The 18,147-nt window shown below is 39.9% G+C and overlaps 1 protein-coding gene across 1 annotated transcript in view; it reads right to left on the reverse strand.

The window, feature by feature from the left end:
• Positions 1–7,346: 7,346 nt before the first annotated feature.
• The window catches only part of PLEKHG1 (pleckstrin homology and RhoGEF domain containing G1), a 247,362-nt gene continuing 236,561 nt past the window's right edge, over positions 7,347–18,147 (reverse strand). Inside the window, exons 15-18 of the mRNA XM_082249953.1 lie at positions 16,469–16,666; positions 16,190–16,306; positions 12,876–14,511; positions 7,347–8,896 (exon numbers count right to left, since the gene is read on the reverse strand). Coding sequence (XP_082106079.1) covers positions 7,890–8,896; positions 12,876–14,511; positions 16,190–16,306; positions 16,469–16,666 — 2,958 coding nt within the window. The 3' untranslated portion in view covers positions 7,347–7,889. The remainder of the gene's footprint in view (positions 8,897–12,875; positions 14,512–16,189; positions 16,307–16,468; positions 16,667–18,147) is intronic.

Consider the following 18,147-nt stretch of genomic DNA (forward strand, 5'->3'; position numbering starts at 1 on the left):
GAACAAGCCCTAAAAATGCAGTTCTGATCATACAGGATTAGAAATCAAAATTCAAAGTAATGTACATACATGCATACACATATAAACATACACACAAAAAACAGGACTAGCAAAGCCCTCTCCCCCTTTCACTGCTTTCACTTTCCTGACTGCTTCCCACTCTCCTGACTAAAGGCCCGTACACACGTACCGATCGTCGGCATACAAACGTCGGTGGACGAAGGATCTGCCGATTGTACGCGTGTTAGTATGGTGCCTCCGACAGATGTCTGCGCACAATCCGCGGACAAAAGTCTTTCGTGCAAACATGAAAATATTTGTATGCCGACACCAGAACGGACGATTGTTCGCCTGTCAGTACACAATTCGGCCGACAGACCGCAGATTTGCAAGACTGGGCATGCTCAGAAAATAGAAAACACAGGGAAAGTTAACCATTACATGACATCACTTCTGCAGTCGGCGGACAAAATTCTTGTGCTGTCCTTGTGCTGTCTTTGCACTTTTCAGCAGACACCGACATCCCGGGGAGAAAAGAGGAACATTTGTAAGCCGACCATCGGTACGTGTGTACGGGGCTTAAGCTCCCGCTGTGCCAATGTACAGTTTGTTGGAGGAGCGGGAGCTCGGTCTCATCGGTGTCTTTTTCTTCTAGGATGACCTCCGAGTGCCACAGCACCCCCCCCCCCCCCCGCATGAGAAAGGCTACTAGTTCATAAAGAACATGTAGGGGCTTTTAATGTAAAAGTGGTAGCTAAAATATCCTTTAAGCAAGTTGCCCTTGTTTGGGCTCAACCTAATCTGTATAAAAAAAAGAAGGATCAGGTGCCAAGGAAGTCAGAAGTTAATCAGCCAAAAAGGGAACAAACATGCTGCTATCTGCTGCAGGTGTGCCACATGTGACTGGAGAGATGAGGTGATCAGTGCAAATTTGTGTGACTCCCAAAGTGTCAAAATTGTAGAAAGTGCTGATGTGCCAATCAATTAAATAAATAATAAATTATTCATAATATATGAAATGTGAACGAGAAACACTATGCCAAAAAATAAGTGCCTCAAAAATAATCAATAACTATACGTGTAATAGGAGACCCAAATGTTCAAAAAAGGGCAAGTGCAATATTGTATCAAAACTACTGAAAAACAAGCTCAATGTCCTAACAATGCAAGTGCAATGAATCACTGTAAAAAAAATTTGAATTAAACTGCTAAAAGGAAAATTAAATTAAAATAAATAGATACAAATCAATCAAATAGTCCATTGAAAAAAAGTCCCAGGTGAAAAAGGTGCAAAATGTGATAAAATTAAATTGATAATTAATCCTCAGTGATCACACGTGAAGAAACCACATCATATGTGCTCCACCGTTTCCACCAGATATGCAGATGGTCAGATTATAAACCAGCAATCACACTTATGAAGTATTGCCCAGCATGACGGTTACAACTTTAATTCTTCGTAAACATATTACTCTCAAGGTATTGCAGGATGAGGATGATGGATGGGAGGAAAAAGAATACCAAAGATAGTGTAATTCCATATAAAATCACGTCTTATTAGAAAAAGTAATGCTGCACTCACATATTACAGTGTTTGCCTGACACTGGGGATCTAGGATCCCCGCACCGTGAGGACGTCAGGTGACGAAACTAGTAGGGCGGGGCTAGGACGCTGAGGAAACACCGTACATACTACACTCCACCCCCAGGCTTGGAGACACAGCTGGATTTCAGAGATCCCTAGTGTCAGGCAGACACTGATATAAAAAGAAAAATGCAGAGGGCGCACCAGCCTAGCGCATTACATTTGAAACAATTTATTTAATAAAATCGCATGTACATCATACTCACAAAAGTGGATAAAAACAGGCACAAAATAGAACAATAAGTCCACCGGAAATGTCCACTGGGCATAGTTCACTGGTACAGACCGTGGTTAGATGTAGACCTCTAAATACAGCTTACACATTTCGGGGGTGTCCCCCCTTCTTCAGAGCTCTGAGGAAATGCGCTAGGCTGGTGCGCCCTCTGCATTTTTTTCTTTTTATAGACTCTTTGGGTTTCCCCGACCCATTGAGAGTGGCAACACAGAAGGACGACGATGATACCAGCTGAGCCATGTTTCCAAGTCGCATAACAACCCTTCAAGCACAGGAGCATCAATTCTCTTCTTTTAGACACTGTAATATGTGAGTGCAACATTACTTTTTCTAATAAAAGACATGATTTTATAAAGAAATTACACTATCGTTGGTATTCTTTTTCCTCCCATCCATCATCTTCATCATCCTGCAATACCTTGAGAGCAAATATTTGCGAAGAATTAAAGTTATAACAGTCATGCTGGGCAATACTTAAGTGCGATTGCTGGTTTATAATCTGACCAGCTCCATATCTGGTGAGTCACATCTGGTGGAAACAGTGGAGCACATACGGTGTGATTTCTTTACGTGTGATCACTGAGGATTATTTACCGATTTAATTTTATCACATTTTGCACCTTTTTCACCTGGGACTTTTTTCATAGTTACATAGTAGTTGAGGTTGAATAAAGACAATAGTCCACCCAGTTCAACCTGTTAGGGTGTGTGTGGCCGTAATCATCTCTCATACCCCTTAATGTTCTGATCCTTGAGATGTAGGTCCAGGAGTCTTTTGAAAGTAGCCATACTCCCCACAGTTACTACCATTTGTGGTGGAGAATTCCACAATCTTGTAGCCCAGTATCAGTAAAGAACCCCCTGCGTAGCCTGAGGTTAAAACGCTTCTCCTCCTTTTCAATGGACTATCTATTGATTATTGATTGATTTTTATCTATTTATTGATCTATTTATTTTAATTTAATTTGCTTAATTTATTATTTGATTGGCACATCAGCACTTTCTACAATTTAGACACGTTGGGAGTCACACAAATTTGCGCTGATCACCTCATCTCTCCAACAACATAATCTGTACTGTGTTAAAAAATCTCTTGCAATAGTTTTATGGACTAATATAACACTAAGGGGTATATGTATTAAAAAAATTGCTTTCCAAACATTCCAGCATTTGCACAAAAGTTGCAAAAAATACCTGTAAGGTTTGCAATATGTGTACACCGTTTCTACAGGGCTCTGCTCTGAAACATTGGGTTGGTTTACTAAAGGCAAAATTAGGCAGTTCGCTTTGCAAGGGAAGTTGCACTTTGCAAGGGAGTTTTGCTCAGAGCTTAGTGAATGAGGTGATGTTCTACTGACTTTTATCATACAATCATGTACAAGCAAAAATTTATTTTTTTCTCTTGCATTTAAATAGATGTTCCTTGCAAAGTGAAACTAAGCTCTGGGGCACATTACTTTGCAAAGTAAGCAGACTATTTGGCTTTAGTAAACCCACCCCAGAATGTGACCGTGAAGAAGGGAGTGGATCAGCTGAAAATCTAACTTTTAGTGCAGATAAAAAAAGAAAGTCTAATGTACCATATGCAACTACATGGGTCCACTAATCCAGGTTCATTTTTGAAGAGTAATGTCAACAAAGAAGAAATACACCACAAGATTAGATTGAAACACTGCTTTATTTATTTTTTTACTAAGCATCATAAAATTACACATTTTTTTCAAGAACAGCATGCGTTCAAAACTGTTTTTTTTTTTTTTTTATCAACTATTTACATAAAACAAAATGAAAAGATTTATTTTTTCTAAATGTACAGACATTTTAATATATACAAAAACATGAAAAAGTGCAACTTATTGAACATAAAAAAAAAAAAAAAAAAAACTCATCCATAGGACAAGATGACAATTGAGATTTAGAGGTGCACAAAACAGTTTATGTACATAATTTGACCTAAATATCTATACAGCACAGTGCAGGCATCCACCACTACAAATCAATACATCTTAACATGTACAACACCACCTTTGTTTATAGATTTATGGCAAGGAACTTTGCTGCTGGTCAATAGAAGTACAATTTTGTAAATTTATGTTCTGTTGATTTCCGGTGGCACTGAATATTACTATATGAAATGCCAGTGTTCCAGCTATGAGTTAGGTAATTCAACTTTATCCATAGCAAACACTGCTTATGCAGGTAGTCCATAGCACATGTTTAAAAAAACAAGAAACTTTTACATGTGAACAGTCAGTCTGTAAATGCAACACATATAAAGGCTTTCATTTCATTTTAATTCAAATAAAGTGTCATTATGCAACCCAATACTTTATAGTAACAGCTGGACTGTGTTCTTGGCAGCCATATTACCAACAAGGGTGCTAATCTATAAGTAATTATTGAATTACCTATTTTATGTGGATGTGTCGCAGAATAGTAGTACTCTTTATTTTCTATTGGTTTTGACCTGTAGGCTAGCAAATAAGTATTTCATTCATCATGTTAATCCTGGATGTCAACTACTGACTTGAATAGGCTTTATTCATTGCAGTTCAAAGTAATATGCAAAGTGCATACAAGACAAAATTATTTCTCATTTCCACTATGTATGTTGCAGCTCTTTTCTTTATTAAAGTTATGTAGCTAGAGGATATATCCTCCTCAGTAGCTTTTGGTAGACATTGATAAGGTTCAGTTTCCCAGATCTTTGTTAAAGGTCTCCAGTATGCCATTTGGGAGTCCTTCTCCCATTACTGCAATTACTTTTTTGCTTCCCTCTTCTTAAATGATTCCTTCATGAAAATAAAAAATGAAAATAAATGCCTGCAAAGAAAACAAAATACGAACTGTACAATACAGTATTGACGTAGGGGCTGGAAGAAGCGCACTAGTGGTGCATCAAGAAATCAATACCCCCAGAAGTGATCTTCCCGTGTAGGTTTTTCTTGGTTACTGCAGCGACAGGCAATGGGAGAAGCAGGAGAGGTGAGTATTCTAGGTTTTCTTTGTAGTAGTATATTTATTAAGATTTTTTTCACTTTAGCAACAGAGACGCTCATAGTAGATCTCATGCTGAGCGCACTTACCTCGTCACCTCTGTCTCTCATATAGTGTAGTATAGTATATGTAGTAGTATAGTGCCAAATCAAACTAAACCATGCCCGATCCTATCTCTTCAAGCAGGCCAGGGAATGGCGCTGAACTGCATCTGAGCATGTTACAGAGTGATCATACTGACAAACAAACTGGACTTTGGCGGTCAAACGTGCTCAGGCTTGGTACAGATTGCCTTCTGTGAGCACACTCAAAGAAGGAGTGGTCCCTTACAGAAAATAAAACAGTTTGGTAAGTATAAGATATTTTAAGCATTCAAGGGGACCAGGTGGTCTTGATAAACATGGCTAAAGTGTATGTAAAGCCAAAGGTTTTCTTTTGTTGTTTTTTAAAGTTTTTAGGAAGGAATGTTTTATGTTCCTGACAGATTTTTGGCTTTTCTGTATCCTGTCAGGGAGATTTCTCTTCACTTCCTGTCCCAGAGACGCAACAGTAAGTAAGAGAACAACTATAATAAGCAAGGGAAATCCCCTCTTAGACAGCTGTCAACAAACCAGGTTTACTTCTTTTAAAGATTACCCAACACTTCCTGTTCTTGTGACAACAGCTTTGGGTTTCACATCACTTTCTGTACCAGAGAAAGTGGTCGTCAGTACCAGTAGTCAAGTTGAATCTCCCCAGCAAGGACACAGACAGCAATAAAGAGCAGAACATTGGTTCAAACCCTTCCTACTCTATGCAAAACGAAAAAAATTGCTTTATGTACACTTTAACATTAAATGTATGTGTTGGTCCAACTTTACAGTAATATGTAATTGAAGTTTATAAAGTATATACCTTTTCACACTTTTAGGTTATGAATAGCTGGTAAATAGATGCAGAAATATGTATTAGCACACTTTCTAGCAAAAAAAAAATATATATATCTCATAATAACTTAAGATTTCACTGAACCAAATATATACATAAAATTAGTCACCAGTTCCAGCTCCAAGAAATAACAATGTTATGGCTCTACATTTATCACTGCTTTTGTATCAAAATTAGATAAAGGCAATGAAACATTACATATATAGTGTGTTCGGATATTTGAACCATTTTGCGGTTGTATAGAAAAGGGTTATGGATATCCTATGGCTGCTTGGAATAAATATATGGAAGATGTGGGCACCTATCTCTCAATGCACAAACATGCAGAACAAAGAAAAAATACATTAAATTTAAATTAACTACTCTAAAATCTAGGACCCACTATACAAAGATGATCTACTATGCAGAAATCACCATGCCAACATACGGGCTTTTATTATTGCTACATAAAGGCAATTAAATACCTGTCTTAATGTACAGCTATCAAGCACATTCTCTTAAACTGTTTTATCACTATAACATAAAAATAAGGCTTTATAAAACCATGTATAAGATCTATTGTTATTGATGAAAATCAATGGCAACTGGCATGTCTTTATATGTGGCTTGAGATAAAGCAAGTAATTAAACAGGCTGGTGGTGTATGGAGTTAAAATCTTATAATGTGGCCTTCAGGGGTCACATTATTAGATGAATTGGCAATCAATGTTCTCTACTAAAGGTGCATAGATGAACACCAATACAGTTAAAGCCCATCGCCAGCCAAAACAAATGTTTTGGCTTTGGTTAGAGTACGAAGGGTTTTTTTACCTTTTGTCAAGTTTTTATTGCCACCTGTGTCGCTTTTTCACCCGACTTCCTGTCCTGGTGAACACCCAGGAAGTGAAGAGAACTTCCCAACAGAGATGGAAACAAAAGCTTGATAGGAGTTATAACTTTTCCCCATCTTACCTTTAAAAATATTCTCCTGCTGCCTTGGCTCCCCGGTAAGTGATTTTGTTCACTTCCTGTCTTGGTGACGACACAGGCAATTAAGGCAAAAAGAGGTTGCAAGGAGTCACCATATTTTGCAAACCATAGATGTGTTTTGACTACTTTAAAGCTTGGCTCTAGCCAAAACTTTTTTTCCTTCTTGGACAGAGTAGCGAGGGGTTAGGACTGATAACCATCTGATGAGTCATCATCCTCTCACCTCATTTCTTGTATGGACATGACAAGGACAGGAACTGAGGGAAGATCTCCCTAGTAGGATCAGAAACTGAAATTTTCCCACTATATCTAAAACTCAGAAACTTTTTGGGTGGAGTTAGGCTTATACGTTAAAACAGGCATGGATCAACTACAGAAAATGTTCAAGCTTCCTTATTTCATAAGGCTTTCATATTTATTGCTAGTGGTGCTGTGAAGATAAAAAGTCACTTTAATTTTTCTGATTATGAAATCTATGCACCTGAAGTTGCTTGCCTGGCCTTGTTAAAAGTAGACAGACATGTATTTCTCTACTGGATGATAAAGCTGCTACAATCAAGCTTTCGAGTTCTGAGTTCTGTATGAATGCTATTATCCAGTACACCTATAACCTGCATAGCAAGCATGCGATTTCACCTATTTGCAAAGCATGCAGCTCACAGAACCTAAAGTTTGGAATTAGTGGATTTGCTTCATCAGTAAGCCACTGGTTAACGTTGTAACATTATATTATATGCTTATTGAGAACTGCTTAAGGAATTTTGAACTAGTAGGGATCAGGTTAACAACTATGTCAAGTCTACAGTATACAGCGTAGCAATCATTCTGCAACTGGGGCACTTGAATAAGTGTGCACATTGCATAAATCATATTTGCCTATTTACTTAGGAATAGTTTCCCATAAACGAGGAAAAAAGCACATTTTATATACTTTTAAGGAGCTAGTTTTAACAAAAACACAAAGTAGGCCTTGCTGCCTTATGTAAACAATGATATGCAACAGACATTTAGAATGAACAGTGCTGCAGTTATACAGTGCATGGGGTTACTATGCTATAATACAGTTAACCACAGTAGTTTAGCTAGAGATTTAAAAAAAAAAAAAAAAAAAAGCATTTAAGCAAAACTGCTGGAGCTAAGACACTGAAACTTTTCTCTAAGTGACTGAACAATGTTCTGCTGGTTGGAAGATGGAGGCCTCCAAAGATAGTCTTTTAGTTTATCTACATCATCGTAACCTGTTATGTGGGAATCAAGACTTTCTTTGTCATTTATGGTCTTAACTGGTGTGCTGGGCATGCTGAAGGAATATGGTGTGCTGGAGAATGGGCTTTGAGGATGTTGATCATGTATGTTCAGCTTTACTGGCTGATTGGAAGAAGCTTCCAAGCCATCTTCCTCATCATCTGACTTTATTTCCACATAGTCGTCATCATCTCCATCACCTTCAGTGTCTTTAAAGTTTGCAAAATAGTTTAAAGTAGCAATTTGTGCGTTTAGTGAAGACAACGTGTTCAAGACTAGGATCTTCTGGGAGTCTTGCAGTGTCAAATCTGAGTTCTCCTCTTGTGGTACTTTCTCCTCAGTGGAGCTGCCACCAAAGTCATAAATTTCAGACATTCTCTCAGGTTTCGAGTCATGCCGTGTCTGTGGCATAGTTGAATGTTTTGCATATTTAATAGGCTCTTTTGTCCTGTGGAGCAACATGGAAGAAGAGGACTGTGAACGAATATATGGACGGACATTTTCGCATACTCTTCTCCCTAATGAATTATAGCCATGATCCTGGCTTGTATTTTCATCATTCCTTTGGCTAAGTGTGCTCCACCTCTGCGTATGTAGGCTTGAAGGATTTGACTTGTTCAAAGATGGCACAGAGCAGGTGGCTGCTAGATTTGTTTGTTTTCCTCTGGTAAAAAAGTCTCTAGTTTCTCCATTTATATCGACAGCATGCATATTGGATGTTGGTGAACATTTAGTAGGAGGTTGAGGCGATAGGCGCTCCTGAGACCTAACCACAGGCGAGTCTTTTGAGCGGTCTTTAGCTTCTTTTTTTGCTCTTGCAGGTGAATCACGGAATAGAATCTGATCATAAAGCTGAGAATATTCTGCAATTCTTGCACCTGTCAACAGAAAAATGGCTTTTAAAATTATTTTTAAATAAACAAAAGCCTTAATTTAACTTTTACAGGATGAAAGCTACTGAAATCTAAGTGTGTATATTGACAGTTTAAAAAAAAAAAAATCGAATGAGTTCATCTCTGCGGTGTATGTTCTCATGTTTTGTCTCTTTAAAAAAAAAATGCAAGCAGAGAAAAAAAATATGGATCCTGCAGAAAATTCTGTAAATTCTCAAACTCCTTTTTAAGCTGAGAATGCTTTCTCTGCTGCAGTGCAATCCAAAGCAGTGTGGTTATCCCTGCCTGAGTTCTGCACTTAGACAATAAAACACCTCCCATTTAGGTTATGGAGATTAGGGCAAGGAAAGGGTATTTTTAGTTTCCAATTATTTTTTTTGTGCAAAATTCAAAAGATACACACAAAATGATTCTAAACAGGTGGAAAAGTCGTAATCAAAATAGGCAGCCATAATGGACAATTTATTCTGGGGATGACATGGATGTCCTTGATCACCTATTATCACAATCATCACAGAGCCTGTCATTTTGGGGTTATAACTCTCCCTGTCTACACGACTATGAATAAGGCAAAAATATTGCCAAAGTTTGCATGCGTTTTCAATCAGCAATTTTCCCTGCGCCCGATGTTCTCTATGTTCTTTACTATTTTTTCTTTTTTTTTTTCAAGCTTTTTTTGTTGAAAAGATGAATAAGGGTGCGCTAACCAAAATAATATGCAGCTGCACTAGAAAAAGTGAAATTAACAGTGAAAAAAGCTTTTTTTGTTATTCTGCCTTTCAGCCTATAAATCTTTTCCCTCTCTTTGTCCTCTTCTGTGCCCACTTGGACCTTATAACCTTCCAGTGAAAGATTACTGTAAAACGAAGCACAAAAAGGACTCTCAAACAGGAAGCATAAGAATGGCTACTTGTTTTTTCAAACCTGGGACAGGTAACTACCACATGACCCTTGCACCAGTTTACGTACATCACAACCAGGGGAGTGGATTGATCAGAGTGGTATAAAACGAATAGCAGGGTGCTGAGGTTAGTATCAAATTAAAAACACTTTATTAAAATAAGCAGCACACTTACATAGAAGTTAGCATGAAACAGCATGGATAGGGAACACCTGGGACTAAGCAGCTGTAATCAGTGTGAGGCTGTAGACCACCAGGGCTGGTACGGGGGGGGGGCAGAAGGGAACTGTTAATCCCACAAGTAAGCAAGCAGATTGACATCATTAAACCTTTGGATTGGGGGGGGGGGGGCTGAGGGGAGGTTAATTACCAATGGTATTTGTATTATGCAGCATGAAGGGGTTAATGTATTGCCACTGGTCACTGATGCATTAGTGACCGACCAGTGGCAGTTAATTAACCCCTTTTTTCTGCATTAGTGCAACCAGTGTTAATGAACACTGACACTGGTGCCACTAATGCAACACAAAGGGGTTAATTAACTGCCACTGGTCAGTCACTAATGCATCAGTGACCAGTGCAATACGTTAACCCCCCTCATGCTGCATAATACAAATACCATTGGCAATTAACCACTTGCCGACTCGTCACGTCATATACTGCGGGCAGGGTGGCTGCTACAGGTGTACGTCGCTGCCCGTTTCTGGCATATACCCTTGTTCTATCAGAATAGCGCTACCTATCAGTTTCTGCAATCGGAAGTGACGTTCAGATGAGAACATACTGCGCATGCATTCCAACATGGCCGCTATGCATTCCAATAGGTTTCCTAATGTGATAGAACACGAAGCAGCGACGGACATCTTCTTACACCCAGGCAAGTCTTGAATTTTACATTTATTTTAGCAGTAAACTCACCTTATATAGTGAAAGAGACTATTTCACTTGGTCGCGGTGAAATTGTCTATTTCAGTATATATGGTAAGTTTACTGCTAAATGTAAAATTCAAGACTTGCCTGGGTGTAAGAAGATGTCCGTCGCTGCTTTGTGTTCTGTCATACTGAAATAGACAATTTCACCGCGACCGAGTGAAATAGTCTATTTCACTATATAATCATTTTGTCACTGAGCAGTGCGGGGTGTACCAAGATGGCCGTCGCCACCTTCTTCCTGCAGGTTTCTTGCTATATTTACTATATTACAATAATAATAGAGTTATAATACTGTTTTTCAGTCTATAAGGGGAGTCTACTGCTAGAATAAATGTACAATTCAAGACTTGCGTGGGTGTAAGAAGACGTCTGCAGCTGTTTCGTGTTCTGTCACATTTGGAAACCTATTGCAACACATAGTGGCAATGTTGGAACGCATGGCGCATGCTCAGTAAGTTGTTCTTGGCCGAACGTCACTTCAAGGTTGCAGAATCTGAAGGGTAGCAGTGTTTTGATAGAATGCCCCGCCCACCTACTTCCCTGTGATTTGACACAGCAGATGACTGTCAGCAGATCCCAGCCAATGATTCATGGCCAGGACCTGTTGATCAGCTGTGCCAAATCACAGCCCATAGCTCTGTATTAACAGTCAATACGGGGCTCTTTACAGAGAGGGAAAATAAACAAATAAATCTGTAGTAAAAAGCAGCACACTATACACATTGTTAGGCAGACAAATAACCCATTGATTGCCCTTAGATTTTAACCCGTTCAGTGTACTAATGACACTGGCTGGGATTGTGCATATTATTAGCACTGTCACTGGTGACGTGGCAGTTAGTCAGTTCCCACAAAGTGTCAGTTAAACCAGGTACACACGGGCCAAATGTCGGGTAACAACGGAGAGTAAAAAAAAACTAGCTAACATTCGGCCCATGTGTATATCAGTCTGTCCAACAGAAGTCAGATGAGCATGCTGGAAAATCAGCAGCCGACTGACTCCCAGTAAGCTCTCTTAGCCAATGGCGGAGATCGCTGATTGGAGTGTTTTGGCCGGGGGTGGGGGGCGTCCCACTGTCAGAACACAACAGCTCAGCATGGGAGACCTGGGGGGGGGGGCGCAGTTTGCCATTTTGGCCCTGGGCACTGGATGACCTTGTCCCAGCACGGACGATCGCTGTCAAAATGCCTGGTGGATGTTGGGAGAGGGGGTGTACATGATGAGTTTTCAGAAACTTGCCCTTTCCAGATGCATTTGAAGAGGAGGGCAAGTCCCTGGAAACGCGTCATGCACACCCCCTCTCCCGACATCCACCAGGCATTTTGACAGCTGTCATTCTTGTGTGCAGCCTAGAACGACGCTGCCAATACCCATACTTGGAGCTGGCTGACTGCCTGTCTTCCTCAGTCTCTGTTTTGCTTAGTGAGGCCTACAGTCTCACACTAGCTACAGCTGCTTGGTCTCAGGTGTTCCCTATCCATGCGGTTTCATACAAACTTCTATGTAAGTGTGCTGCTTATTTCAATAAAGTGTTTTTTATTTGATACTGACCTCAGCGCCCTGCTATTCATTTTCTTCCACATTGAGGTGATCCTACCCAGATCTTCTGCAGGAGCTGCAGAGGTTCCAGTCTTGGTCCCTTCTCCTGTTCATCAGTCCATGCAGTTGCCTCATCCATACCGCTACCCTGTTGATGGTCTATAGATACAGATGAAAGTTCCAATGGACCAAGGGACTATGCACTTCTCCTAGGAGCGCTGTATGTACTGTGTACTTGTACACTCTTTGGAGAAGATTGATAAGCTCTGAAGTACCCTCTGACATGGGTGAAAGTATTTACCCTAGAATTGAGAACACTAGCTTAAGTTCCGCATACACCTTTTAACCCTTTTTGGTTTTAGTAGTATCACACAACAGACAAACTGTCTATGGACCACAGGAAACCCGGTGCACATTGCTATAGGTCAAATGGTGACCTATGGCAATATGATGCAAACTCTATGGTTTGGGAAACTGGAGTTCTGCTTTCATGACCACCCTTAGTTGTGTTTGCTAGCCATACCATTCCATTATCCCTTCACAATACACCAATGATAAATATTTGTTTGATAAAAAAAGAAACTGCTTACCGATCGCTGTACCGCCTTGTTTCTTTTCTTCCATTATAGCTGCAAGGTCTTTCTCCTTTAGCTTTTGTGATCTGCTAGACGGTTGCTCCTGCTCTGGGCTTTTTATTTTTAAAAGCTGATTGGCTTTTCTGATTTTCTGGCTGTATTCTCTTGCCATTGAAAAAACCTTGTTTTTTGATTTTTCAGCACTATCTAATCCCTGAGCAGCACTCGCAGCACTCATTTTATCAGAGAAGTTTAGAGTGCTCTGAGATGAAAAGTAGGGTGACTCTCCAAAACTCATCTCACTAGTCAGAGAAGTCCTTTTTAAGCTAAATACCGAACTACTAGGAGAGGCTGGCGGACTCAGGTCTTCTTTATGGACACTGGGGCTCCTACTTACTACTGCCCTCGGCAAAGGTGAACTGTCTAGTAAGCAAAGTGATGATAATGAATATTCTTTGCTGTAACGAGACCTGTTTTGTATATGTTTCTTTTCACGCACATCTTCTTTGCTCACCGGAAAAGAAGCCAGCAAGCGTTCATTTTTCTTTTCTTCGTTCTTTTTTATGTAGTTTTCCAAATCATTCCAGATTTTATCTACTTCTTCTGACAGTCTGTCTGCTGCAGCTTTGTGGGAAACTGAATCCAACTTTGAAGAAGTAGTTTGAAGCTGGGTAAAATACTCATCTCCTTCTGGCACACGATGGTCTGAGGATTCATCCTCACTAAACTGTAAGCTATCTTCAGACACAAAATGATCTGTGGCATCAAAACACTGAAATTCTCCATCTAAGCCCATAAAGCTACTCCTCTTGGACCGTTGATTTTTTCTTTTTTGTTCCAATGATTGTTTTTGTATACATATAGAGTCATAGATGTTTTCTTCTACTATTCTGAGCTCCTGGGAGCTTGAATGAGATGTTCCTCTTTTAAGCATCACTTTTTCTTTGTTTGGCACTAAAGTAGACTTCTTCCTTTCAGGTCCTTTTAATGACTGAAGGTTAATATTATCATCGTTTTGATGAAAAGTATCACTCACTGTGTTAATCAGGAAATCTGAGTCATCTCTTCTTCCCATCTGTTTGAGATCATCATAGCTGATGTTGTCATAAACATGTTCAATGTCATCAATAGTCAACTCTTCCGATGAACCAAGGGAAGAGAACTTTGAATTTGGCTCAAAATCTTTTAAAACCTCACAATGGTATTTGCTGTTATTTTGTCTGCTTCTTGAGTGACGCAAATGTGTTTTATTCTCTCCTACACTACTTGCTCTTCTGACAACTTTGCAATATGAATTACTTCCACTATCTTCTTGCATTAGGCCCAAGTGCCAGCTACATGGTCTGCTGGATGCACCTCTTTCCTCTTGTGACCTTGATTCCAATTTGGAGCATTCATTCATCATAAACATCTGATAGTCGTCATCATTTTCATCATTGACTTGAGGTGATCGCCCAAGCGGAAAGAGAGCCTGTCTGATCTGGTGATCAGTCCAGATGTTCTGCAGTGCACCAGATCCTCCAAGAATATTCATAATTAAAGAATTTGTCTGTGAAATACCCTGTTCTATGTTTGTGGGAAGAGGAGATGTTGAATACCGACGGTCAGCACTCAGTTGCAAAGTCTCGTCATCTGATTGGTCTTTGGAACTCTAAAACCAGAAAACACAAATACACCAAGAATAAAAACTGATGTTCTAACAACATGAGAATATAAAAAAATGAGAAAATATAATGATTTCTGTAAGTGGAGAGAAATAGAGTCTATTATGTGTGCCTGTATCTATCCAATTCTGTTTTCACTATATATAATTTTACCTTTCCTATCCAAAAACAAATACTTTTTGCTTCGGACATGTACGGTAGTTGCAAAGGGTTTCCCTTAAATGCTAGGACTATACCTACGTATCTCAATAGGTTTATCATTGCTTTTAGAAGATATTACCACACGCACAGGAGCAGAGCCCAGCAAAATGAATTGTTAATGAAGATTCTGATGGGGGTGTGCTGTTAAATTAACTAACACAAACTGCCATGTGTGGAATGGTTCTGAGTTTAGGGATGCCTTACCAAGTGTACCCACATTTGATCATATGCCATTACAAATCATAATAGCAAATAGTTGTTCAGGCTCCTTGTGGTTTATTTTACCAGTTGCAGGTACGGGCTTCATCCGAGGACTTATTTTGTGTTCCCTTTTAGTCACAAATCAAAATGTCCACCAAACCACAATGTGAGTCAGTTGAACTTTATTCAAGTGGCATTCACATACTGTTGGACTCCTCAAGCTCTGTCAAGCATCTCTCTACTGTAGGGCCAAATCATAGAGAGGAGGCATAAAAAAAACATCACTATGTTCTATCTGATCTCTCTGTGTCTGCACTTCATAGCTTTTTCGTAAAAAGTTATTTTACATCTCCACAAATGTGCTACTGTAGGTTTTGGTATTTCTGCAGTACAATAACTGATCTTGAGGGCAGGAGAAAGGGGGGGGGTTGTTTCAAATGAAGTCATTGACAGCATTAAAAAAAAAAAAAAAAGGGAGGGTTATGTCAGCATGTCAACAGAATTAGTAACCCCACTGGAAGATTTCCCCTCTATTCTTGTTCCAATGTCAACCCAAAATGTTACTTTTGAGGATCGCGGTAAACAAGGCAGATAAAGAGGATGAATCTCTCCAATGGGGGCACTGACAGCAATAAAAACCTATAATAAACAGAAAAAAGGTGTAAACAGCACTCAGGAGTAAACAATGCAAGGTAAAACAATTACCTCTTGTCTCAATTTATAATAAAATGCTTTAGCATAATAAAGTCCATGCCACATAGTGCCACCAAATGCTCTTATTACACTGTGCCCAAGCTTGAAAGAACTTCTCAGTGCCAATCCAAAGGTGTCACACATACAAATAAGGACACACCAGATATTATTGACCCTTTGGTGCTAATGGGTCAAAATATGCTTGTTGTAAAAGAAGCCATGAACTTCCGCTACTCTCTGTAACAAGAATCATTGAGCACCCCTTTTTTTTTTTTTTTTATTAAAAAAGCCTTCCCCATACAAATAACCATTAATGTATAAACTCTAATTAGTTAGTGCCTAAAGCGGCACTTAGTGGATCCAGCCAAATGTGTAATCCAAGAAGCCTCTCTCAGATTACACATTTGGCTGGATCCACCAAGTGCCAGTTTGGGCACTTACTAATGCGAGTGTTCAAGCCAACGGTTACTTGTTTTGGTTACTTGACAATCACATTTACATATTTTGCTGCACAAGACCCTTCATTTATCAAATCTTCCCAAAACTTTCTGAGAAAGGATGTATGCTAACCTGACTGTCGCATAGGCTTAGGTTAATACTTCTACGCTTCTCAACATTCTCAGAGGCCTGACTGTTTAATCGTTTTCTTCCACTTTTTGCCTTCTGTTGAGAACTGTGTTGCATATTCTGAAATTCAAAGAAAATTCTTATTAAAGTTAACCAACCTACATTCATCCAAATTCAAAACGAACAACAAACAAGATCTATTATATAATTTATACAAAAATAATAGGTTGTGCACCACACAAAGACATCTTCAGGTGTATTTATGTTGAATATACAACACACCTGTTCACGTTCCTCTTCATCATCAGCATCAGTCTGTCCTGTTGGCCTTAGACACAGATTTTCACTGTTATAGTTTTGCTGGAAGAACTCTTGAGGGTCACCCACACTAGCACCTTTTCGCAGGCCAGATTTCAGAAGAAGCTCCCTTGACCCCTGTTTGGCAGTCTGACACAGCACACTGCCCTGCACACTGATACGCTATAAAATAAACACAATGAAAGACATATAGACAACTCATTACTCCTAAGTGCCCCACATATTATTATTATGCAGGATTTATATAGCACCAACAGTTGTTGTGCAGCGCTTGTGCACAGATAAAACAAAATTATCTCTGGCCCTTTTTCCCCTCGACTGTTCCTTTTTGATCTGAGGAAGAAACTTTTATAAATAAATGTACTATTCTAAAGCTGGCAGAAATGTTACAGTCTGATTTTTCAACTTATGCAAGATTTACCACCATGATCTATGAAATTTGAGGGCCCACCTAAATAATCTGTGTGGTTTATACTTTGTCAGGTAGGCCCTTGAACTACATATACAGTATATGTTGGTGTTGATCTAACAGATCAAGTTGAAATATAATCTGAGTGTGTGCACCCAGCACCTTTTTTATATGCTATACAAATCATATCAGTCACTGCCCTTGAGGAGCTTATAACTCGCATGAATACATACACATACTAGGGCCAATGTATACAGGAGCAAATTAAACTAACAGCATGTCGTTGACATGTGGGAGCCATCCAGAGGAACTATTGCTGCAAGGCAGAGGTGCTAATCACCAAATCCACTGTGCTGGACCATTAACACCTGAGAGTGCTTCTGAGATGCAGTGAAACAATACCATTTAGGCCCCTTTCACACGAACGATCCGATCAGATCCGCCTGTCAGTTTTTTAGGCACACCTGATCGGATCCTCCATGCATCCCTATGGGGCATCAGATGTCAGCGGTGACATGTCCGCTGACTCCCGCTGCCATCCGCATCCGATCCTGTCCGTGAAATCCGGACGGATGGAAACCCTATTTTCCATCCGTCCAGGGGATCAGATCGGATCGGATGAGAACGGACAGGCAGTCCGTTCTCATCAGATTCCCTAATAGAGAGCAGTGGGGCTCTGACACCTCCCTCTCCGCACACAGTGCGGAGACAGAGCTGTCATCCAACTGCTCAGCGGGGATTGGCGGATCGATCCCCGCTGGGCAGTGAACGGTCCGCACCGGACAGCGGACCGTGTGAAAGGAGCCTAAAAAATCCGACGGTTGGCACATGTTCTGATCTCTCCCTGCACTATCAACATAAAACAAAAGGGAACAGGTTTCATTTAAATATTTATTCTAGTCAAATAATATCAAGGGAAGGAGAGTAGCTAATGTTCTTCAGATCATTTTGTAAACATGCTTTCCGAAATAAAAATGGTAAAAAGTCCACTTTTGAAATACAGATATCTCTGACATGGTAATATGTCTATAACAGGGCCTCTGTACAAGAATCAGTGGCGCACACGGGTGACACCTGTGGGCAGCGGCACCGCACCCCTACACTGATCTGCGTTGCTCGCCGGCTGTCTCCATCTCACACAGTGGAGCGGACCGAAGCCGCCTCCCCCTCCTAGCGGTTTACATTTTTACAGGAGGAGGGTAACCACTGCGCTGATCTGAGGCATGTACATTGT

This window comes from Pelophylax lessonae (genome assembly GCF_965119305.1).
Source record: "Pelophylax lessonae genome assembly, chromosome: 3".
Taxonomy (NCBI): domain Eukaryota; kingdom Metazoa; phylum Chordata; class Amphibia; order Anura; family Ranidae; genus Pelophylax; species Pelophylax lessonae.